Here is a 24,223-nt window from a genome sequence, read left to right as displayed (position 1 = left end):
GCAAGGAACAGGACGACGGAATCCGCAGTGAGGAAACGCAGCTGTGGGCCATGGCTCCGCCCACTGACCACTCCAATTAACATATATTTGCATATTGTGAACATGAACATGAAAGAGCAAAGTAGGAAATGAAAAGTCAAATAAAATTAACCTATTTTTTAATTTTTCACATCTGACTCATGAGTGGAAAATTAAAATGCAAATGGTGCCATTTAATTTAAATTTTTGCAGGATTTAATTTTTGGAGATTTTATTGTTTTTGCAGAAAATACCACCTAAACCTGGAAAGTAAAGACGAAAGACATACCCCTTCAGTCAAACAGAAATGAAGAACCAGAAAGCAGTGAACAGTTTCAATGAAAACATTTAATGAAAATATAAAATAAGGTCTTATTGATGTACATTTAAAAAAATGCGATTGTGAACGATGACAATCAGAAGAAAGAGCTTTCATGACACGGTGAGTTTCTAGCTACACACTTTGTAACCCTTTACCTGAACCAGAAGCTTCCTGAGGTTAAGGGTCTTACAGTCAGGGTGTTGCCACTAGCGAGAGCATTACGAACTGCTACATCTGAAGAGGTTACTGTAAAAAATGGATCTATACCACAGGGAGAAAACTGGTGTATTATTTTAAAAGGTTTCAAGTACTAGATTAGCAGCTAAGGCGTTTCCCTTTAAAACAGTGCACTTCCATTACAGTTCCAGGAAAAAAATGAGTTAAAACAGATTTCAGAGATCATTTTCTCAATGCGATTTCTCCAAATATTACATCGGAACTGCAGACTAAGCAAGAAAGAGGTCCTTTGCTACTATATTTCTGGCTAACAGGTTCTCTTTGGGTTACGTCCACCCAGTCACTGCGAGATAAGAAGCAGTGACGAAGGAGGAGAGTTTGTCCTTTGGCAAATATTTCTGGGGAGGGGGGGTGGGGAGGGCATGCACAGATACCCTGGTACTGGAGGGAAGGTGGAGTGATCACATGGGATTATTTAAAGCTCAAAAAACCTAGACTGGTAGATCACCTGTCTCCAGGTTCTGCATCTTTCCCACAATCCCTTGGGGCAGGAATTGCCTTTAACACAGTGTACATGGGATGCACGTGACTGCCGTTTAGTCAGAAAAGGATACAGGAAAGCAAAGAACATATACACAAAATTCCACACACGGGGCAAAGTGGGGGCCTATATTCTTGACAACCATTTAAAGCTTTTTTCTAATGCTGTATGATGAAGCAACAATGAAGACGAGAATAAAGTAACTAACAGTAACAATCCAAACCAAAATCGCTTTTACACTTATGGGAGAGCAAGAAAAGGTCTGGCCAGCTGGTTTGGTTTTAAGAACAGCAATAAAACATTTTTGCCGGGTCGAGCTACAACTTGGAAACAACCAGGAATCCAAGAGGGACGGAGAGACACAGGTGGGAGCGAGTGAGAGAGCGAGCGAGAGAGCGAGCGAGAGACCCGCCTCGGTAGTGGTTTTGAAAATGCCTTCTGAACCGGGTTCGCAGATTGGGTTAACATGGCTTCGCTCTCTTAGACACATAAACAGGACGCATTTACACACAAAGTAACTGACAACTAGAGGGGATGATAACCTGACTCAGTATCAGCTGGGGGGGGGGGGGGGGGCGGTTGTACATTCATCAGCCACAGACGAGAAAACAACAAAACATAAAAATACATAACACTTGTGAGTCCGATGCGATTCATGACTGTCATGAGAGGCCAAAAACTCTGAGGGCGCCCTGCGTATGAGAGCCGTGTCACACCCCCTCCCATAAGCACAGTGCTTGGTCCTGGGGGGGTTGGGGTGGCACAGTGGGATCCGGCCCTGTGCAGCAACGCAAGACGTCCCCAGTTCTTCTCATGCCTGCTGAGGTATGGAACGGTACGAGTCTGTAAACAAGGTGAACCGTGCGCTAGTCTGTGTGACGGCCTCCTCCCGCTCTCTGGCTATACAGCATGGGTGTCGTTTCAACGTCAAGCTGCCCTGCCTTGCCTCAAGGCTGTTTTAACTAGATCTCACAAAAAACTACGCCAGTGTCTTTTGTAATAATACAAAAAAATAAAGAATCAAAGGACACTCGAGCGGAGTGTCCTGCAGTCAGATAATGAACAAACCCTGAAGACGGGCACAGCTTGGAATTGTTTTACGATGCCCTTCCACAATAATGACGGTTAAGGCCTTTGTCCGCTGACACTTCCCTCTGGCTAGCAAGACATGCTAACCAGACCCGGGATTAAGGGCAGCGTGTCTTCAAACCCCAGGTGACCTACAGAGTTTTGTTATAAGCATCTGCTGAGATTTACCTGCTTAATTGGCACTTTTAACCAGAGGAAGTTACAAATTTGACACTGCTACAGGCCAAGGGCCGCGGCTGATTGGAGCACCAGCCATGGGTCTGCAGCCAGCTCCAGCGCAAGCCTTGTGTTCATCGGCCAAGCCCTTAACCGTGTGACACGTCAACTACAGGGCCTGTGCAGTGAGCGTCCTCAGAGATTCCTGACAGGAACACTTAAGGGTGCCTTGGGGGCTGATGAGGGTAGGGTTAGGGCCTATTCAGCATGCCTAAACCAGCCCAGAGAGCACATAAAACCTGAGCCCTTGATTTAGGGTTAGCATCTCTGGCAGCCATTTGGGGGAAGAACCACCTGGAGACTGGAGCCCCCACAGGACCAGCCTGCGAGGCGCTTTCCTACAAAAGCTCATTACCCCCCCCCCCCCCCCCCCACCAAAACTCCAGCCACATGTGACCCCTGACATTCATTTAACAGGGACAGGAAACAGGCTGGTGTTGGCTGGGGCTGCTTTGGGATGCTTCTGGAAACTTCCGACACCCTGAAACTCACCCTTTGTAATGCGTTTCTTTGTCCCTCATTTTAAAAAAGGTATCGTTCGCAACTCAGAGACCAAAAGCTGCTTTTTAACAAGACAGCAGCTCAGGACAAATTTCATTTTTTTAACTACATCGGTGCCTGATGTCATGCTGCTGATGACTAACATTTAAACTGACTGAAGGACGCCGTCTCTGTGCTGAACTATGCCTAGTAAATTGGAGGGTGAGAATATCACTACTGCAGAGGGCGTCCAGACAGAAACACATTTGCAGGAATGTACCTGCTACAGGGTGTCGGAGAGGGGGTGAGCTGAAGATGGGATCCTTCCAAACCCCCAAATCCCCGATTCAAAGTGTTTCTAAAATGTCCAAGTGCCTCGAGTTTCCAGTTCATCTGAAAAGTGACGGCATGTATCTCACCCAGTTTAAGGGTTAATTTGGTTAGAAGGATGATGTCTTGTTAAAAGGATGCCCCTCGGAAAGAAATCAATCCCGTCTAAAAGACCCCCGTGTGGAAAAAGAGCTTATCAAAATCCCGTTCAGTACGAGCTTCACGTTTGGCAAAAGAGAAAAAGATTAGATAAACTTCACACATTGTTTAAGGTTGATTTTCTTTTTTGGTTTGACTCAAAATTAATGCCCTTTTGAAGACATGTATGAACTACACAAAGATTCTCTAAATTTGTACAAGGGAAGAAAAAATTCCTAAAGCTTAAAATCAACATTACCAACCCACCAATCAGAAGATGTTTGTTGGTCTGCAACTTCTCATTGGTCAATAAAAACACTCCGATCCTTCCGCTACAGTGCTTTTTTTTGCGGAACACCTCAATATCCCCACATATTTACTTACATTAAAACTTTGGTTCTCAGTGCCCAGAGCACTCAGGCTACTGGTCTCTTTATCGCTCTTGCCCTCCAGTTCTCATCATTCTTTGGAAACCAAGCACATGTCCATCAGACAATAATCATCCACCCAGGCCAGGCTGAATCTTTGAGGACCCGTAAGGCAATTTAAAGCTGTTAAATAATAATAATAATAATAATAATAATAATACTTGCAAAATACAAACACAAACATCTTGAGTGGTGGGCAGGCTAAATTAATGCGCTGTTACGCTACAACCTTTGAACATATTACTAACATTTAGGACACCCCACACCCCACACCCCACCCCCAATTTCACTCATCAATGTATTGTTCGCGGAGAACAATTCAGAGGTAGTACTGTAAGAAGTCTATTCAGACAAGTCCCTCCTGTTTCAGAAAGGGGGGGTTTAACGTGAAGAATATGGCGGAGGGACAGCTGAAACAGATCCAGCAACAAAATTGACAAGGATTTAAAGACCCACCCATCCCCGGAAGAAAAGCCCCCCCACGCCATCCAGTTAAAACATTCACAAAGACATGTAAAGACCAACGGTTCGTTAAGACAAAGTACCATGGAAAGGTTCAGTTTTCAGAAAAGGGTGCATCCCTAGAGGCTAGAAATGAACATTAATGATAAAAAAAAGCTCCCCCCCCCCCCCCTGCCTTTCTGGGATTTCTGTAATCCCCCAGCATCGGGGAATCAGGAGCTTTGGGGCCCTGTGTGTTTGAGGTACTAAAATGAGAAAAGTGAGGCTATCAGACCCTACGGGGTTAAATATGCAACAGCGATGCGGCTGAGGGTAAATCAGCCGAGCCGTCGCAAGGAAGACAAACCCGACGGAAAGGAGGAGCACCCCAGAGGGCGGGGGCCCAGGTGAAGGTTGGGAACGCTGGTATCCAGTGTCCATGCCCCAGATGGAGGCTGACCACCAGCAGGCAAGTAGCCACCTCACCCAGGTGAGGGGGCACCACGGCTGGGTGGGCAGGCAGGGGCCTCTCTGGGTGTGTCTCACGCCGGGCTGGTGTGCATGCGCAGGTGGCTGATGAGGTTGCGCTGCTGTGTGAACTTGCCCCCGCAGAGCTGGCACTCGTACGGCTTCTCGCCCGAGTGCACGCGCATGTGCTCCGTCAGGCGGTACTGGCGGGTGAAGCGCATGCCACACTCCTCGCAGGCGAACGGCTTCAGGCCCAGGTGGCTGCGCATGTGGCGTGTCATGGTGCCGCGCTGCGTGAACATCTTGCCGCAGATGTGGCAGGGGAAGGGCCGCGGGAGCCAGTGACCCTTCTCGTGTTGCCGCAAGGATGCTGGGTCCTTGTAGCTCTTGCTGCACACCGAGCACTCGAAGGGGCGGGGCTCTGTGCCAGGGGGTGGGGCCACCCTTGCCGATAGGTCCTCGGCCTCCTCCTTGATGCACAGCTCCTCCTCGGTGTGCGTCTCCACGTGGGCATTCAGCCGCTCGGAGCTGGGGAAACCTTTGCCACAAGGAATGCAGACGTATAGGTTGTCGCCGACGGCAACCTCAAAGCCCTCCTGACGGTACACGTAATTGGCACCGGGACTCTCACCCTCGCTCTCGTCACTGTGATCCTTCCCGTTTTCCCCCTCCTCGGCGCTTCCGAAAGCCTGATCCGAGCTAAAGCTATTTCCGTTGGATGGCTGATCGCCGGTGACCACTGACCTCAAGTTGGCCGCTGCTGGCTTCTCTGTGGCATTGGCCACGCCCCCTTCCCTCTTAGGCCACTCCTTCTTGCGGGCAGACTGGCGGAACCTGGCACGTGGTCGGTCTCCATCTGGTAGAAGCGGGCTCTTCTCAAGCGCCCGTTCCCCCAGCTCCATGGGCTCACCATCCTCCAGGTCTGGGGGCTGGCCAGGTTCCTCAGACGTGGCGCTGTTGCCAGCTGATGGGGATTCAGATGGGGGCGACTCGTCCCTGAGGCTTGGGGGGCTGACCTCCTCCGTAACAGAGCTCTCTGAAGGACTCTTTTTGGACAGGTCCAGCCCCACCTCCTGACCATCCTCCTCCTCATCCCCGCCGCCGACCTCGCCACTGCTGCCCGTCTTACTGCCTGATGTGGTCCCTGGGGACCCACCCGCATAAACCTCATCATCCGACACTCTCTCGTCCTGTGGCTTGTCTTGGTCCCGCTGCTTGTCCTCAGAAACCAAACGGTGGACAGAGGCGGGCTTGGCAGAGGAGACTTTCTGCTTGCGGTGCCCCCGTACCATGCCCGGCTTCACCGGGAGGGGCTTGCCGCAGCCTTTAAGCCGTTTCCTGCAGAGGGCCGCCAGATCATGCAGCTGGAGGTAGCTGGCAGCCGTCAGGAGGGCGGTGAACTTCTGCTGGCAGGGCTGGTCTGTGGACGGCAGCTTGCCCGTGTAGATGAAGTCCAGCACTTGCCGGAAGACCGACGGGCTCACCATGTCCATGTCCAGATTCACCAGGTTGTCGTGAAGCATAAGCGATTTGAAGTACATGCTGCTGGCGGCCAGGACGTTCTTGTGCGCCCTGAAGAGGGCGTTCTCCACCACAATGATGACGTCACACAGGAAGCCCTTGGCCCTCTGCTGATTCAGCTGGAGCAGCAGCTGTCTAGCGTGATTTGGTAATTCCATCTCGCCTTCTCTTCCCCGAAAAGTACAACCTGAAATAAAACAGAAAAAACAATGAGTTGGGGAACTCCTATAGCCAATCACACGATTCGACTACAGCCCTAATTGAAAGGATACGGTCCGTGACTGAAAGCCATACTAGTATTTAGCCTAGAATTATTGCTAAATGATCGTTCTTCATGCTTGCATTCTTAACTACATGCAACATACCACTGGAACATGGCTAAAAAGAAAAAACTCATTACTGTTTTAGGATAAAAGGAGAGCAAAATAGGTAAGACAGTAACTTCTTTAATCTCTTTTTTATTATTTTTCCCTGGAGCACAGCTATAATCTTTCAAAGGGATTCCGGAAAGTTCCACCGCAGCCTCCATTAGCTGCCGGTTATGCACCAGGCAGGCCCAAGGCCCTTTGTCTGACAGCAGGGTGACGGGAGTGTGGGCACTGCACCGCTGGCTGTTTGCGGGATTAAGCGCAACTCAATCTGCACACATCACAGGCGGGGGCGGGGGCGTGGCGGGGGGGGGGGAGGCACGGACATTTAACACAGGGGGAAGGGTTTCTGACAGGGTGACTCTCGGGACGCAGGAGAACATCAACCTGCCATCAGGAGCTCTCTTAAAACCCCATGAAGGTATCATTTATCGGGAGCGTGGTAGTCTGACGGGAACCACCCCACTGGATCGACCGTGTGCGCTTTGACTTCGCCCCCAAAAGCCGCGCACTTAAAGAAACCCATCACCTCAGTGTGGATCAGATTGCGTTTAAATCCTACTATTGATCACTTGCTGCACCTCGCAGATGGGTCACATGACAGAGTGAGATGAGACCAGGCCCTGACCAGCTCAGAAAACCTCATTAGTGGTGAAGGTCAGCCGAACATGGCATAAAGCCCCCACTATGCAGCATCTGCAAAGCAAGAGCACCCAGCTTAAACAACACTTCCCCCCCTCCCCCCCACCAGCAGCTATCCAGCCGGCAATACACCCACCTAACCCCACAATCACCACTCTGCGAGTCATACTTGCCTTGGGCAAAAGATTTATAACTTTAAAAATGTTCTCAATTCAAAATGATTATCACTTATATACAGCATCAGCTTATAACACACGCATCCCAAAAGTCCACTTAGGTCATTGAAATTCACTACAGTTTTTGGTATCCCGTTATCTTAAAGTCACATTCAGGGACTGGAGGAAAAAAAAAAAAAAAAAAAAAGCGCTTAAATTGCACAATTTTGTCAAAGAAAGTATTTTATTGTGATTCTAATACCATTCTCTCAAAAAGCAGGTTTACCCGGAGAGCTGTTTTACGTGCCCTTTCAAAAGCAAATGCACTGGGGGTGTGTGCCTGACCGTTATCACGCCAGGCAGGCCTCACACCAACCACGTTATCTTTGCACTGCGCCGCCCTGGTGGCTGCAGGGCAGCATGGCGGGAGTGACCTCACAGGGACACCAAGACATAGCGGTGCGTTTTTAGGAGGAGAATACAACTAAATATCAACTAGCATATGTCTGATCCTTCACACAATCCTTAGGCTATGTTTCTATTTTAAACCATTTATGGGAAACCACAGACAAAATTCAGTTTATGTAAATACCAAAATAATGACCATTTCTGCCTGAAACCTAACCCTTCCTCTAAAACCTCTATCCCTTTGGTGGAAGGCTGTAGATCTCAAGCTACATCTGGAAAGGGGTTTAGACAGTAACCTCTAATCAAGATGCTTCCGCTCTCCTTAACATTCTGTTTTAGACAAGTAACCTGTAACATTACAAGTCTCACTACCACACCACTAGTTCATCAATAAAATGACCGCACAACAACATTTGGTGTCTGCTGGTGGTGATGTCCCTGCTTTTTGTACTAACAGGAGTAATTGCAGGCAAAGCCAAAGCACAGGCGGGGGCTGCTGCACGTGCAGGCCAGCATTGAGGGGGGGGACGCACAGCATAAAAGGGCTACTGGCCAACAGGAAATACTGGGCATTCCAGCTCTAGTGCCAAGCACCTGGAGGTCGCCGTGAGCACTACAGGGACTTCCCCTGCCCCCCCACGATCAAGCCACACACGTACACAGCGGCCTCACAGAACACCTAAGGGGACCCTCAAGATCCCAACCCAGCCCCCTCTTAAAGGGAACCTGCTGCTCATCCCAGCAGCAACAGTCAAAGAATCACACCCACCTCTGCAGAGAGAGAAACCCACCACGGGCAGAGACCAGCAGCACATAGACAGTGATTTAACACACACACACACACACACACACACACACACACACACACACACACACACACACACACACACAAGCAAAGCGCCAAGACAACCACGACTCCGGACATCAAGAAAAGTTACAAGTACACCCAATATAAACATCGTGACACAAACTATCGGCGCGACTTCAATAAGCCGGAAAATTACAAACAGATCGATAGATCGATCAAGCAAACTTTTGTAACCCCGCACTTAAAACATTTCGGTCCTTAGACTAAAATTAATCATTTCATGGGAAATTCCGAGGAATCCAGCCTCAGTCATTTCATTAATTCAAACCGTAGCATATCAGAAAGGCACATTCCAAAGTAAAACACAGAAATCACCTCACCTCCTTATTCACAAAACCTGACAAACCTTAATATGCGATTTGATATTGAATATGTGTCTTGGGGCCCGTTTGCCGACTCGCGATGAGCCGACACCCGCCAGCCCGTACACACTTTGCTGTGCCCCCACCGTAACACGCCCGATCTCGCCAGCTTCAGTCAGCTTCATCAGCTGCAGCACGAACTTTAAGTCGCGCATCTAGGGTGACAGGGTATCACCATGGATCAAACGCAGGTAAGGGAGGAAAAGGGGGGCAACACTACAAACAACACAGCAAAACATATCAGTGTCCTGCTTCTACCGAGTGACACACTCGGCTAAGCGCATAAGTCAGTGCGATTCATATTTTTTCCCCAATAAAGCAAACCACCACCACCACCACTACTACTATGTATAAAATTAACAACTACAATAGTTGATGTAAATCTAACATTTTAAGTGGCATGCTACGTTCTGCAGTGCTGCATAAGCAGAACAAAACGGCATTTGCCAAGCTGGCTGGCTGGCTTTCCCGGAGCAGGCACCAAGCAGGGGAGGTCCCGTCTCCCTGGCACGCCGTAGCAGCCAATTCCACCCCCCGTTTTAAAAAAAACACCGTAAAAGAGCTGCTCCGACGCGGGCCTTGGGACCGGTGCGCTCACGGGACGCCGCGAAGCAGAAAGCAGTCGTTCCGGTACCTTATTGCATCGGCAGGAGCCTTTCTGGATTAACCAGCCCGGTTTACCATCTCACAGCCGTCCGCGCGCCATCTTGCAAGCCTGTGACGTTGGTCTCTCACCCCTGACCCAAATTTGAATACAAGCCAGGAGGAATGGAGAGAATAGAGGGGCGGAAAAGAAAAAAAAAAAAAAAAACACACCCACCCACACACACACTCATCCACATACACACCCAACCCAACCCCGCCCCCCCCCCCCCACACCACACACAGTGTTTATAAATTTGAAGCTATACGATTAGTTGCATTTCAGTTGCCAAGTTAAAAATGTAGAAAAACCTTTTTTTTTCCCTCCTGACCAATTGCATGCTGTATCTTATTTAGTGCCAAAAACGTAACCACGTGCAGTTGGGTACTTAGTGCGAATAGATCAGAGATATTTCTTTGGAGATATATCATGCCTTTCTGGAGAGTAATAAAAATAATAAATAATTCACCATATATACTATACTATATATATATGCGTAAGTTACCGCTAAATACATATAAGGAATCTTTCGCAGAACAAGTGCTGGTTTGCATTTTTCGTCCAACAAAACCGAACAATATGATTTAGTCAAAAATATTAAAATAATTCTCAGATGAAACTTAAAAGCCTGCGTAAATTAGCCAACGACGTGAATTTGTTTAAACAAACTGATCACAGCACGGAGTCTACCATATAAAACGTCATTAAAAGCAATAAATTAATACTGGTCAAACAAGTAGTATAGTTATAGTTTTATTAAATTATGACAGACAACACAAACGACAGACAAAATAATAAGAAAGCTTTTCCATTTCTTTTCTAATTTGTTAGGCTACTATTCAGTTCAGCTAATATGCAAATGTAATTACTCATCAATAAATTGTTGAAACAGACTATTGATGAAAAATACTTTTGCATTTTCTTTTAGTTTGCTCTGATACTTTATATAGGCCTACACGTTTACAGCCTGAGTCGGATGTTGGCAGATTTGTGGAAATCCGAGTTTTCCTTCACTTTTTACCTTCGTGGCTCTGAATTGTTTAAAAACACTTTTCTGTAGTTTCTGTGTCCATTTGGCGACCTTCCCACCTTCAAAGGGACACCTTGCGGAAGACAGACCGGGCGCACATCTTACCTTAAGACGCGCGTCCCACCGTCGCGACAGGCTTTCTGACACGAGTTTTTTAAAACATACAACAGTGTGAAAATTGTGCCTTCGATTCATAACGGCATTTTTTCCCTGTTTGAAAATGCTCCTGTCTTCTAAGTAACGCGGCCACATTTGCTTCGCATCGTGAACTGTGGAATCAATGCACAAACGGCACTTCAGAGAGAGCGTCGGGGAATTGGACAATAAAACGGTAACGCCCGCGCGCCGGACGGGGCGCGCTATAGATAGGCTATATAACATACTGTTTAGCACACTTTTTCTCAGCGAGACCATCTTACACACAAACACACTAAAAATACAACATCCCATATTCACGAGAGTACCGTCAACTTTTTTGGCTTCTCTGCTCTTGAGTTTTTTTTTTTTAAGGTATTGAGATATTCAAGATCCTTCTTATCTGCACGATGTATATTATAATGTACTTATACTAATACTACCTACTCTCTACAGTTGTGCATAAGGTACACAAACACTGTGTCATCTGGATTAAATCTAAACATGTACTATCCTAAGTGACACTTTTAAAGACACAGACAAGGGTGGAAGCCAAGCCGATTTTTCACTCTCACAGCACAGCCAGAGACACGCTACCCCTCAACAGGAATGACGCTGCACAGGTTATTCAGAAATTGGTGCTTGATGTTAGGGAAGACTTGCCCCATACCTGGGACATCAGAAAACCTGCAGGCTGAGTGTGGGAACGACAGAACCCTCTTGTGGAATGGCTTCTTGGGTAACAAAAAAACCCAATCCTCATTTTTCAAGTAAGACCCAATATCTATATACAAAGTGTAAATAATAATGAAAAGATACAAGGAACACAGCACTTTTCTTAAAGGGATCCTTTCACAAGACACTCGGGCAGATTATGCTGAAGAAAATGGGCGAAGCGACCTTTACACTCACTGGGAATGCTGGGTAATTCCATTTCACATTGGGGATGAACAAGACCAGTGACAGTGACCAGTATACAGAATGCACGGAAAGGGGCACCCATGTGTTCTGCCCCACCCCCACCCCCCAGACTCCGGCAGCCTCCTCAGTATGGAATCTGGTTCTGGTAGTACTGCAGCATGTCGTAGGTCTTGCTCCTAGAGGTTTAAGAGGGACACAGAAACAATAAGGCAGTCAAGAGGGCAGCTGGCAGGACGACCCTCAGTCGTCACGGTTACAGGGTCCTACCTGCTACTGAGAAAGCAATTCTGGATGATCTTGATGATGAAGGCGGCTGCTTCCTTCTCACTCATGCTGGGATTGAACCTCTGCCTGCAGGTGAAAAAAAAAACACCCCCCAAAACATTCAAGAGTAGGAATTGTGAAGTAGAGGCTCTACTCACCTTCGTGACATACGTGACAGAAATAAGAACAGGTATCCCTGGCAGGTCTGACAGGTATGACGCCTCTCTTTACAGTGGATTGTGAAACCTGTCACCATTCATACATCAACAGCAGTTTGCAGGTGGGGATGTTTTAAATGACTCTTGCTTGGCGTGTGAGGAGCCTGTAACTGTGCAAAGCTGTCGTAACCAGCTCCGGGATCCGTTCTGCACGAGACACTCACTTGAGTAGTTTGATTGTCTGACCCCTGAAGCACGGCAGGCCAGTGTCCAGCATCAGCGTAACCAGGGAGACGACTGCATCCATGTAGGGCCTGTGGAGAAAAGATGCGAGGCGCTGTATCTCTAACTGCTGCTTGCTGCTGATCACATTCAGGAGATATGGAGTAGCCATCAAGACGAAAATGCAGAAAGACTATGGGCTCGACTGTGAACGCAAAAAATGCTACTGGTCGTAGTACAAATCCAGACCAAGGTTTTGTTTCAACCAACCGGTTGAGTACAGTATAAAGAGTCACAGTCACGAAGGACTCAACTGGTTGGTTGAAACAAAACCTTGGTCTGGATTTGTACTTTCTGGACCTGAACTTTCCATCCAGTAATGGATTACTTTTGTGATTACTTTTGCTGGTCGCTTATGTAATCTCACACCACAATAATAAAGCTCGCTGATTAAATCCTTGTTCAATAGGAGCTGGTCCAAGAGAAGCAAAGGGAGTAAGGAGGCTGCAGTGAAATGCTGACATTATAGGGACTCTGAAGGGGGGGCAGCACTAGGTCCAGCCACTGCCTCACCTGACGGCCAGGAATCCCCGCACGCACATCTCCATGAACCACCTGAAGGGCGTAGCTTCCATCTTCCCCCCCATTATCATCACCATCTCGTCTGTCAGTTTGATGTCCGGCTCCCAGCCCAGATTTCCACCAGGGGAGCTCTCAAACATAAACCCGAAATCTGCGGGGACAATCAGAACGATCGGTATCATGCGGAAGATTATTTACTGGCCAAACACTGAGATTTGACTCTGTATCCCCTAGGAAATGAGACAGTCTATTGAGATCGAGTCAAACAGGAGAAAGGGTCTAACATGGCGGAGCGAGATGGACTGTAGACGGATGTTCTGGTAAGATCATTTGGGACAGACAGTACCGACCAATGTGGATGAGGTGGCCCTTGCTGTCCAGCATTATGTTGCCGTTGTGCCGGTCCTTGATCTGCAGCAGGAAGAGGAGCAGGCTGTATGCGGCCATGCTGCGGATGAAGTTGTAGCGGGCCTACAGGAAGAAGACAGACAGACCAAACCCATTGGCCATTACATTGAACAGTCATTCTGCCTTAACCCTACAATAAGTCCATGACCAAAACTTCCTGCTGGACAGGAAGTATAATCCCCCAATCTAATGGGCAGCATATATATGCTGGAAATGGCCAATTCCCACGTCCTCACCTTCTGGAAAGCCAGTGTGGATTCATCTCCATACTGGTTCCTGAAGTAGTCGTACATCCCAAAGTCAGTCTGGCGACCCAGTTGGTCTCGAGACTTGCAGTCTGGGATGCACTCGATGACGCCGCACTGATTCATGGGAAATTACGACAACAGAAGATATGAGAGCCTTCGTTTCAAAAATAAACAATGAGAGAATATTGCACACAGTTCAATTGCAGGAAAAAATACATGCATGCAGCAAAGTTTAAAACATTCACAACCCAATGATTTATTCCACAGAACAAATCGATATTCCTCCTTGGAGAAGCAGGATTTCTGTTTGGCATTCTGCTTTTGGCTGCCTGAGATGCCCGGGCCCTTTCTGAAACAGGCTGAAATGCGGTGTGAGAATACATTGTGTGGTCTCTTTTCTGCTGGGCTGAGGCCCGCGCAGGGCGGGGGCAGGGGTGGGATTGGGGGGGTGGGGGGGGGTTGTGGGTGCCACAGCGTGGGTGGCCAGCTGCTAACTTACCCCGGGGGCTGTGGCCACTACTCTGTAGGGGAAGACAAAGAGGTCCAAGCCAACCAGCTGGAAGATATTTTTGAAGAGGCCAATGATCTGCAGGGCCAGCATGTCCTGCAGGAACAACCAGGGGCCAGGGGGGTGAGATGACACACTATATATATGTACACACACACACACACAAAAAAAAAAAAATATATATATATATATATAAAAACAAAGGGCACAGTAAGGCCATCAGCTTGTAAACAGACAGGTATACCAATAAATTACCTTTGATACCTAATTATTAATTTCAAAGCCATAACATACTGCCAGTATTGTGGTCCAGTAGATGACTGGTTCACAAAAATGAACTAATTACCCCAGCCATGCATGTGGACGGACAGCAGGGGGCGTTTACCTGTCGGCAGTCATCCCCCACTTTGAAGATGGCCGCCTGCCAGCAGATCCTCTGGGCGAGCTCCCCGGCCTCCTCCCCCTCCTCCTGGGAATCGGACTGGCAGCGCAGCCCTGTGTCGGCGTGGTAACGGGGTCATTAGTAAGAATGGTTGTATGTTGAATTTCCCTCCTTCTGGGTAATTTTAATTTCTTAAATTACCCACTATCTGTGATGAAGCACTTAGAGGAGGCCAGACTGTTACTGATAGCATATAATTATGTTAGACTGGTGTGTGTGTGTGGATTATGTTTATATTACATTGTGGGGACCAAATGTTCCCTACACTGTAATAAAAACCTGTTATTTTGAAGTTGTGGGGACCATTCTAATTGCGAACCTGTGTGTGTGTGTGCGCGTGTGTGTGTGTGTGTGAGGCCCACCTTCCCTCTCCAGCTCGCTGACTCCGCACCGCTTCACTTTGAACCTGGCCAGGTAAGGTGCTTTGGCAGCACTGAGTGGGGTCACATGACACGCATCTTACTAAGGCAACACAACTAAATTAGGTCAATAGAAGAGCAAACCAGTGCGGTCATACTGAACAGCAAAGCGCAGCGGTTTTATTCCTGACATTTAAGTCACAGGGGTGAACCCTTGTGACCATGACTCACCACTGAAGATTCCTGAAGCCACAGTACTGCTCACCTTTGCATTGGTGTCCCAGACTTGTAATCGATGTCCAGGACGATGGCCTCTGGGTTACTGGGCAGATAGCATCCTGGGGGAGGGGGTGGGGGGTGTGGGGTGGAAAAACAGATCGTCCCCTGCAGCTCAGATTAGGACTTATTGCATGAAAATTAATGAATTAAGGAAATGTCAGAACTGAAATCTCAGTGACTGCTACCTATCTTCCTAATGTATCATATTTTACTGAAATCAACCAACTGAAAACTCAGAACATCATGGGAATTTGATCCTTTAGCAAATGTTGGTGGGCTGGACGTTCTGCAAGCTGCCAGACCCAGTGGGACTTGTCTGATGATCTCTCTTAATTAAATTATCACGGCCGTAAGGAAACCAAACTGAACCTGAAAAGCAACAAAACTGCGACGAATCATACATGTCACCATAAATGCTGAAATGCTCTTACCAGGCTGGACTTTGATATCAGACAGAGCCTTCAGACACGCTCTCTTCCTCTCCTCACCCTTAGGGGTGGGCCTACAACACAATTAGCCACTATTAGTTTTAACATCCCCCGAGTATCTTGTCATTCGCAACCTCTTAACTCAAAAGGCTGACCTGGTAATGGTAAGAGACGTGTGGAACAACACTAACTACTTGAAGATCTTTACCTTCACTATCCATGTTGCTTTGCAAGTACATAGAGAGTGAGTGTGAGGACTCATCTAGAGTTTGTGTGGTTTTATATCAAGTTTTCAAATCTCAGCTGCACTATTCACAAAACCCATTCAGAGAAGCTGAGGGAAATCCTCAAATTCATAAGTCTGGGGGGGCATCAGTAATAGAGGCTGTACTTGATGATGGCTGAGACGTTGGTGATCTTGTTGAAAAAGTCGAACTCGCGCTGGTAAAAGTCCTTGGCCGGCCCCGACAGCGAGCCAGTGATCTCCTCCACCAGCTCTTCCAGCAGCTCCCCAATGTCAGCTAGAGACGGCGAACAAAACTTGTTTGGATTTTTGAAAGAGTTTTTGACGTTCCTCCAGTTCGGAAGGGTTCACTGCAGCTTAACTCTTAGGCTTTGCAATAATCCTATCAACATCCTATCTAGAGTCACGACATCAACCAACATGAACTCTGAAAACAACTGGAGACAGATTACCTAGCAGTACTGAGCAGTAATTACACAAGCTATTTAAATGTAGAAACTACCCGGTCAATGATTATAGTAAAAGCATTCTGATTATTACAGAGACAAAAACCTATTTAAAGACGCAAAATAATCAAAACATTAGACCACGGAAGGCATGATGACGTACAGAGAAGAGCGAATATAGGCAGGTAATCCACATCTAGAACCCAGGAAAAAAAACATATTTATAAATCGAAGAGGAGTGAAAATGGCAGTTTGCCAAAAAGAGAGGAACTTCCTGTGGAGAAGCTTTAAAGTCCAAACAGGAAGCTGAATGAAGGAAATAAACAACGTGATCTGAGACAGGCAAGCGTCGAAGGCAAGGAAGAGAAAAATAAAATGGAGGAGTAGAGTGAATGAGAAAAATCAGCTTTACGCCAGCTGTCCCGGACACTGGAGAAAACAACCTCTGTAAATTTGATCAAGTCAATGGAGCAGCAGCCAGAAGGAGAAGCTGAGAGGGATGAGCAAGGTGGGGGAGGAGACAGGGAGGGTTAAATCATGAGAAAACAAGCGGCTAAGTCGTCAAGGTAAAATAAGAAAATTGTGGGAATACATTCAGAAGACGTCCAATGGCCAGTAATCCATCATGAAACCTGAGGATCAGGACAGCATGTAAATTAAAGCAGACGACACAAGAATTGGGAGAACAACCCAAAGCTATGATGGAAAGAAACATGTTACAGCTTTTTAATATCCTCAGTCCACAGATTAGAGAAAAAATCTCACCTGCAAAAACTGACATTTCCTGAATTTAATAAATGTGTCTATTATGAGCAGATTAATGTTAAAGACAATGCAGTTGAACAGTGACCCTCTGATAATGGACTGTTCTGGAAGTTGTGTGTCTGCATATGTCTTTAACACGTTTTTTAGTTTTTTGTCTCACATTTGTCCCACTCTTGTGCACATTAGTCATCAACGTGACTTCAGGCACCATTCGAGATGGAATCCCTTCTCCACGCTGCCTTAACGTACGATCTTTCTGGTGACCCTCCTCGTCCAGAAAAATGTTGGTCTTCATGTTCCAGATGAACTGGTGCGCCAGCAGCTGGGATTTCTGGGCGGCCCACAGGATGTACTCGCGGATGTAGCCCATCTGCCAGAAACATCAAGGGCCAAAGGCCAGTGAGGTGGGGAGTCACCCAGCTGACAAAACCACCCTACGATTAATGAGAAACTCGCCCTAATCCTCCCACCCACAAGGGCCAAGCCTCACCTTATCATACCGGAGCGCTTGAACTATTTGAGGAATGTAAAACAAAATGGCATCCTGAAAGAACGACAAAGCATGACCCTCAGCATTTATCACATTTCTCTGGACATTGCTTATTTCATTTAACAACAAAAGAATGTAGTTTTTCAAGGTTTCAATAAGCATCTGTTAGTAATATATTTATGGCACATTAGGTACTCATGGATAATGTAGTTTTCTATTCCACGTATGTCAAAGGACTACATGTCTTTATGTTATACAAAGCAACATGGTTACAGTTCCAGGGAGCCGCCCAGAGCAGACGACTTACTGGGGGGAATGAGCGCAGCACTTTGACTCCATACTGCGCAGTGAGGGGGTGGGGGGGGTACATGCTGGAGAAGTAAGAGAGGCCTGTGGGGGGGTCGGCAGGTGCCCAGCAGAGGACGTGGCTCAGCTCTGGGGAGTCGGCGTCGATGGTGTGCCACGTCACCAGAAACTGCCCGACAAACACAGCAAGCAGACCTTAATTCCCCAACAAACATCTGCACCTTTAAGTCAGACATGGAACCAAGAATTCAATTTAAAAATCATGTCTGTTAAATGACGGGGCTGTGAAGTGTGTATCTCTGACAGTGTTTGGTTTCTGTACCTACGAAACAAGTGAGAACATGCTTGTCACGAAATCAGATGCCAATCCCACAGTGTTTTCCAAATACATAAAAATACACTATAACTTCTGTACATCAGCCCGTTTTCAAGCTGGTTTAATTCAAGCAGAGTTAGGTGCATTTCTTAGGGCACTGTTTCCCAATCTGGTCCTCAGGGACCCACACACAGTCCATGTTTTTGTTCCCTCCCAGCTCCCAGAGCTAAAGTATGGACAGTCTGGCAGGGAACTAGGAGGGAGCAAAAACGTGGACCGACTGTGTGTCCCCGAGGACTGGATTGGGAAACACTGTCTTAGGGGACCAAAATTTATATTCGGCAAAAACCTTTGAGGCTGAAGCCAAAGCCTCTATGCAGGCTTGTGAGATGCAAAACAAAGGAATTACCCCCCGCCGCCAACCCATCCCCTGGCACATCAGCACTCAGAGCGATACCTTGACCGCCTCCGGGACGTCACTGACCACACCCGGGTCCAGCCGGACCAGTCGGGTCACCTCTGCCTCAATGGCCTCTGCATTTTTGAATCTGAGGGTATGGAGAAAAAGGTCCGATTAAACCTCAGCAGACCAACCCAGTTCCTCACAGACTGAAACCTCAAGAGAAAAAAGGAAGCCTTGAATGATAACTTGACTAAAGCCATTGACAACTGTGGGAGTGTGGAAAGTAATTTATAGACAGTGACTCTCAAGTCACTCTTGAGAGTTTTCCCACCTGGGTACTTAAAGCTAAATCTAAAAGGCATTAGAAAAAGAATCAAGGCTGAGAGGCTTCTGGCCGCATACAGAGGGTGATCACCTGGCCGGCAGCTGCATGGCGAGGTACGGAGAGATGCTCCAGGCCAGGTTCACGTTGTCCTTCCACTGCTTCTCGGTCAGGTTGATATACTTGGATCTCCAGTTGGCGATGCTGGTCTCCACAGACTGCTCCATTGAGATGGCCAGCTCCTGCGTGCCCAGCGGGTTGTACCATGTGGTCAGTCGCTCGATCTCGCTGGCCTGCGGGGAAGAAGCGGCAGAAAGGGTGGGTTATTCCCACGTCATGCAGGCTGCTGAAGCTCCAGCACTTCGTGTGGTACGAAGGGTCCATTACCAACAGGGTCAGCAGTAACGTCCTGCGTTTCATGTAGTACTTATGAAGCTGGGTCCCCTGGCTGCCCTTCTTCGATTGCCCTGAAATGGAGGAGCGCATTGATGACACAGCAACCATCTGCCATCCCAGGTCCTTCAAAACCACTAAAGGCTAGTAATCTAACCATGTAACCCAGTATTAGTACATCACACATATCCCAATATAAAGCTCTGGAAAAAATTAAGAGACCACTCTATATTTTTAAAAAATGTGCATCTTGGTTTAATGGTGGTTCTGCTGGCAGAAGGCTATGCTGCGAGGCAGGATGCTTCCAGGCTCAACGTTTCTAAGACAGCAGTACACAAGAATTAGGTGAAGCAGGAAACACTGGGAATGACCAACCAGATATAGGACAGAAACAACTCTTTAATGTCGGAGATTTCCGTCAACTTATCGGACAGTGCCTTATAAATCAGAGGATGACGTCAAGTGACCATCAAAAAGAATGGGAAACATTAAGTAGTGTGAAGTGCAGTGCTAGGACAGTTTGTATCTGGCTCCTAGAAGCATGACTGAAGACCCATAAAGCCAGGAAAAGGCCCTTCATCAGTGAGAAGCAGGGAACAGCCAGGCTGGAGTTTGTAAAATATGTATATTTTACACAAGCGCATATCCATATATTGAGAAATGAATGAAACTGAAAATTTTGCTGTGGTCTCTTAATTTTTTTGCCAGAGCTGTACTTAAAGAATTACAACTTTGTGCCATATCACAGCCAAGAGCCCCCCCCGTCCCACCTGACTTTTTGGAAATGGTGGACACGCCGCTGGACAAAGGGTAAGTGTTCATCCAACCCTGGGCGGTCTGCTGTCGCGGGTCCATGCTGGCGCGGGTGTCAGCACCGGCCATGACGGACAGGCTGTTGAGGGACGAGTCCTGGCTGTCTGTGAGCACAGAGCAGAGCTCTATTGGATATCACGACTGTCACTCACACGCTCAGCACTCTATTGGATATCACGACTGTCACTCACACGCTCAGCACTCTATTGGATATCACGACTGTCACTCACACGCTCAGCACTCTATTGGATATCACGACTGTCACTCACACGCTCAGCACTCTATTGGATATCACGACTGTCACTCACACGCTCAGCACTCTATTGGATATCACGACTGTCACTCACACGCTCAGCACTCTATTGGATATCACGACTGTCACTCCTCGGTGAGGGAGGTTCTTACTCAGTATGGATATGGGGGTGGTGCTGGACATGATGAGGGAGCCAAATATTCCACCGGACAGTGAGCCTTGGGGGGGGTTGACGCCGGGCTCGGTGGGGGTCACCAGCTGGCCCGCCGTCAGGTACTTCTTGTCTGACAGGATGCCGGCGTAGAACTTGGTCATGATGCTGATGTCCTCGCGGAGCAGTTTGTCCCCCTGAGTCGGGGACTTGGGTGGGACGCTGGAGGAGGGGCAAGCGAATATCAGGACACACCCCCAGGGCTGTGAGCCCGCCCCCTGTGTGCAGAGCTCATTAAGGCTCATTTAGTTAGCTTAGGAGGCTTTTCCATCGTACCAGGTACCGTACTTTTGGTACTTCGAGAAAGTACCAAAAGTACAGTACTACAAGGTGTTGGTCATCCACTGCCGTAAAAACATCACAAAGGCGAGGCAGGGTATTTATTACTGAAGTCGAAAAATGGTATTTTATATTATATTATAGGGCTGGACGATGTACAATATTAAAACCAACATCGCCGCATGTTATGCACATGCAATTCTTGCATTGCTAGTGAGCCAGATTAAGATCAAGCTGTTTCTTACTTTCAATTCCGTACTGTCATTATAGCGCAAGGAATTTAAAGATTTGCTAAAATATTTTTACAGTAATAGAAAAAAATCATCATAGTTTTCGGAGTTCACAGCGGTTTTCAAGGCGGCATTTGTATCGTGTTTCAGAGGCAGGTTATTCGCATAACCAGGCGACAAAGAAAGCATCCCAAGACCCACCCCAAAATACTGGAGTACCAAAGAAGTACCCCAGCTGGTTTGGCACTTTCGGTACTGGTACTCAACTGGCAGTCAATGGAAAAGCGAAAGTACCAAAAGTGCCAAACCAAAAGTATGGTACTTGGTGCGGTGGAAAAACGCCCTTACTCAATACAGGCACTGCGTAAACCGCAGCGTGACCCTGCTGTACCTGAAGTAGTCAAAGGCTGTTGAGTAGGTTTTTTCCCTGATGACGTTCCGCACGGTGGCATTGGTGATCATGTCTGAGTGGAGAAGCGTCAGGCCCAGACTGAGCAGTCTGGGGGGGGGCAGGCCAGAGCAAACTATGATTAAAATCAGCAGAAGACCAAACCTGACCTTTCACTCTAATCATTTTTACTATGAGACTAAGGAATCACCATCAACTGCAATAATTAGCAATATAGAAATGAGTACTTAAGTGTAGCAGGGGGAGTAATGAGGCTTTTTTATATCCTCAAGTAACGCGACGGGGTGGGCACTGAGAAATGAGCACGCTCTCCAAACGTCACCTGAACCGGGGACCGATGGCTGCCACGTGGCGGTTCAGGGGGCTGGAGGGGCCGCCCACGCTGACCGACAGGGACCTCTGCAGGAGGTTGCTGAAGATCTCCACCTGGTCGGCGCTGCTGTACTTGGCGATCTCGAACCTCTGGGTGAGGAACTGTGAGGATGTGGGTGGAGACACAGTATGAGTGACCAACCTGAGGCTGCTCTCAGAAAGCTGGCCAGCCCAGTTTTACATCTGGAGCAAGAACCTGGAAATCTGGAGGGACCTCGAAATACAGGCGTCACTCCTTTGAATCTCGAGAGAAGTTGGCACAGGTGATTTGGGAATGTCCCAAGGGTGTAGCTGGGACACCTGGGGGGCTTTATCACCCAGGGGGGGGTGGTCTGAGGATCTCTCCAGGAGAAGCAGTATGATTAGGATAATGATGATGATGATGATGATGTATTACATGTGCAAACAGCTTATTGTATGTTACAAAAAAATTAAAGCCAGATCCAAAACAATGTAGAGACACTATATTTTCTTAATTCTAGCAAATCTTTTTGAATGCAATTAGAAAATTAGCAAAAAGTCTTCATAAAGTTTCAGTTCAGTGTTATTTTAATTAAAACTCCTTTAAACGTGGGTAATTTGTGCTACCGCCATCTTGATAGAGGCCAGTTAATTCAGAGCTGAGCTGGACAGTAAGCCGGCAGAGTCAGGGGGGAGTGAGGACCAGTGGTGGGCAAACATCTGGCAGATGAAGGAGCGGTCTGGCGTGCGGACGAGTAGGCCCACCTCGATCCAGATGTGGTGGGGTTTGACATCGGGGGGGCAGGGCATGGGCTGACTCTCCTCGGATGCTGCCAGGGGATCTGCCTCCACCTGTGTCTCCGAGAACAACCCCTTCTTCAGCTCCACTGTCATCTGCCACGCCCCGGCCATCTCACGTATGAACTGGGGGCACAGGGGTGGGTGGGGAGCAGGCATAACCCAGCTTACACGCTAGAAAACACCTACTGAGAAAACAATTCCCAATGAAGTACAGTGGGGGAACCTGCTGTTGTACCTTTGGGTGAAGTAATTAACATCATATCTAATATACAGATATACATGTGAATATATAATTTACTATACAAGTAACTTTGGATAAAAGTGTTGTTTGATTAACATGAAAATAAATTGCTGCAGTAACAACCTGCTTCCAAGCTGCTTTCGATTAAATATAATTTTCTATTCAATCAAATAATGATTGAAGCCATTTAGGATGAATTAGTTTATGGTTTAGGTTTAATTAAAATAGCTGCAATTAGTGACCAGAGCGCCCACTGCTGGCCGACGCATGCCTGCGCGTCCCTACCGGCACCTCCACGTCCACGCGGGCAGCCAGCAGCCACTCCCAGCAGGCAATGGCCGTTTCCATACCGTGCTCCGTGAACATCTTCAGGGGCGACCAGCACAGGTGGTGCAGCAGCTGGGGGTCATCATCTGTCGGCAAAACCCACAGGCAGACACTGGTGAGGGCACTCATTCCCTGTCATTGTGGGGACTCTCCATTCATTTCTGTGGGCATAACCCTAATACTAACTAAGATAACTCTAATCCTAACTAAGATAATCCTAACCCTTACCCAGCCCTGATCTGACCTTATCCATAAGTAACCAAACAAAATACAAGACTATTTTAGTTTTTTGATTGCATTCACGGATTTTTATAAAACTGAGGTTTATATTGTGGTGCCTGAAAAACCTCCTCACAAGCCTAAAAGTAACAGGATATTTGGTCCCCACAACATGGTAAATACAAACCTGCACAGACGCAAATGCAGAGACAAAGACACACACACACAAAGGTAGATTCCTAATTCTGGTAATTTTCTGGAAGGATGCTGGTCCTCATACCAGCTTTGATCTACTAACTTAATTCCATTTTTTCCCTCAGAGGCTGGGAGACTGATAAACTCTGTAGATCAATTATTAATAGCACTATTACTCATATTACACATCAAGGCATCAATTGCAATTGTTAACTTCTGCACTTTTGGTGAATTCTCATCCATGGTATACAACACGCTGCCATAAATGACCGATGTTACACGTCAGGCGTTGCTGTAGTGGTTAAGTTTACTGCTGCATTTTATTACTGTGAATCTGCACACACAAGTTGCTGCTTCTACAACCAGTGTTACATTTTTCAGAGCATTTGCACAGACGTCGATAATATCTTCTGCACTCACGCTGTTCAATTTATACTCATAGTCGGAGATATTCTCCTAATGCAGGGGTGGGGAACCTGTTCCATGGAGGGCCAGTGTGGGTGCGGGTTTTTGGGATGGCCTCTCAGTCAGCCAATAACAGAGGGTCCCCAGGACTGGAGTTGAGAACCGCTGCTTTATTATTGGCTGACTGAAAGGCCATCCCAAAAACCCACACCGGCCCTCCATG

General features: G+C 47.4%; 2 protein-coding genes across 7 annotated transcripts in view; both read right to left on the bottom strand.

Annotated features, from left to right (window-relative positions):
- Nucleotides 1–347: 347 nt before the first annotated feature.
- LOC111842246 (hypermethylated in cancer 2 protein-like) lies at nt 348–10,886 on the bottom strand. 2 transcript variants are annotated; one of them, XM_072714243.1, is made up of 2 exons: nt 10,751–10,886; nt 348–6,356 (listed from the first exon to the last, which is right to left on the bottom strand). In XM_072714243.1, the coding sequence occupies exon 2, from the start codon at nt 6,325–6,327 to the stop codon at nt 4,723–4,725; it is 1,605 nt and encodes a 534-aa protein (XP_072570344.1). In that variant the 5' UTR covers nt 6,328–6,356; nt 10,751–10,886; the 3' UTR covers nt 348–4,722. The 2 variants fall into 2 exon arrangements, with proteins under 2 accessions (XP_072570344.1, XP_023664432.2); XM_023808664.2 differs by lacking the exon at nt 10,751–10,886 and adding an exon at nt 9,607–9,723.
- Nucleotides 10,356–24,223, bottom strand: part of LOC111842230 (phosphatidylinositol 4-kinase alpha-like) — a 28,365-nt gene continuing 14,497 nt past the window's right edge. For 2 of the 5 annotated variants that reach the window (XM_072714242.1, XM_023808643.2), the window contains 24 exons: nt 23,140–23,267; nt 22,578–22,736; nt 21,802–21,953; nt 21,462–21,569; nt 20,503–20,723; nt 20,055–20,201; nt 19,279–19,358; nt 18,985–19,184; nt 18,624–18,714; nt 17,852–18,019; nt 17,545–17,598; nt 17,304–17,424; nt 15,991–16,120; nt 15,603–15,673; nt 15,158–15,230; nt 14,896–14,966; nt 14,477–14,586; nt 14,083–14,187; nt 13,572–13,697; nt 13,278–13,398; nt 12,919–13,078; nt 12,348–12,437; nt 11,969–12,052; nt 10,356–11,877 (listed from right to left, as the gene is read on the bottom strand). In XM_072714242.1, coding sequence (XP_072570343.1) covers nt 11,826–11,877; nt 11,969–12,052; nt 12,348–12,437; nt 12,919–13,078; nt 13,278–13,398; nt 13,572–13,697; nt 14,083–14,187; nt 14,477–14,586; nt 14,896–14,966; nt 15,158–15,230; nt 15,603–15,673; nt 15,991–16,120; nt 17,304–17,424; nt 17,545–17,598; nt 17,852–18,019; nt 18,624–18,714; nt 18,985–19,184; nt 19,279–19,358; nt 20,055–20,201; nt 20,503–20,723; nt 21,462–21,569; nt 21,802–21,953; nt 22,578–22,736; nt 23,140–23,267 — 2,822 coding nt within the window. In that variant the 3' untranslated portion in view covers nt 10,356–11,825. Of the gene's footprint in view, nt 11,878–11,968; nt 12,053–12,347; nt 12,438–12,918; nt 13,079–13,273; nt 13,399–13,571; nt 13,698–14,082; nt 14,188–14,476; nt 14,587–14,895; nt 14,996–15,157; nt 15,231–15,602; nt 15,674–15,990; nt 16,121–17,303; nt 17,425–17,544; nt 17,599–17,851; nt 18,020–18,623; nt 18,715–18,984; nt 19,185–19,278; nt 19,359–20,054; nt 20,202–20,502; nt 20,724–21,461; nt 21,570–21,801; nt 21,954–22,577; nt 22,737–23,139; nt 23,268–24,223 lie in introns of those variants that run through there. The other 3 variants (XM_023808644.2, XR_002837854.2, XM_023808645.2) reach the window with 3 other exon arrangements.

The sequence above is a fragment of the Paramormyrops kingsleyae genome, chromosome 7 (genome assembly GCF_048594095.1).
Source record: "Paramormyrops kingsleyae isolate MSU_618 chromosome 7, PKINGS_0.4, whole genome shotgun sequence".
Classification (NCBI taxonomy): domain Eukaryota; kingdom Metazoa; phylum Chordata; class Actinopteri; order Osteoglossiformes; family Mormyridae; genus Paramormyrops; species Paramormyrops kingsleyae.
This window is presented reverse-complemented; position numbering and strand designations above follow the sequence as displayed.

Coding starts and splice junctions, on each gene's coding strand:
- LOC111842246 (XM_072714243.1), bottom strand. CDS start 6,327: ATGGAATTACCAAATCACGCTAGACAGCTGCTGCTCCAGCTGAATCAG.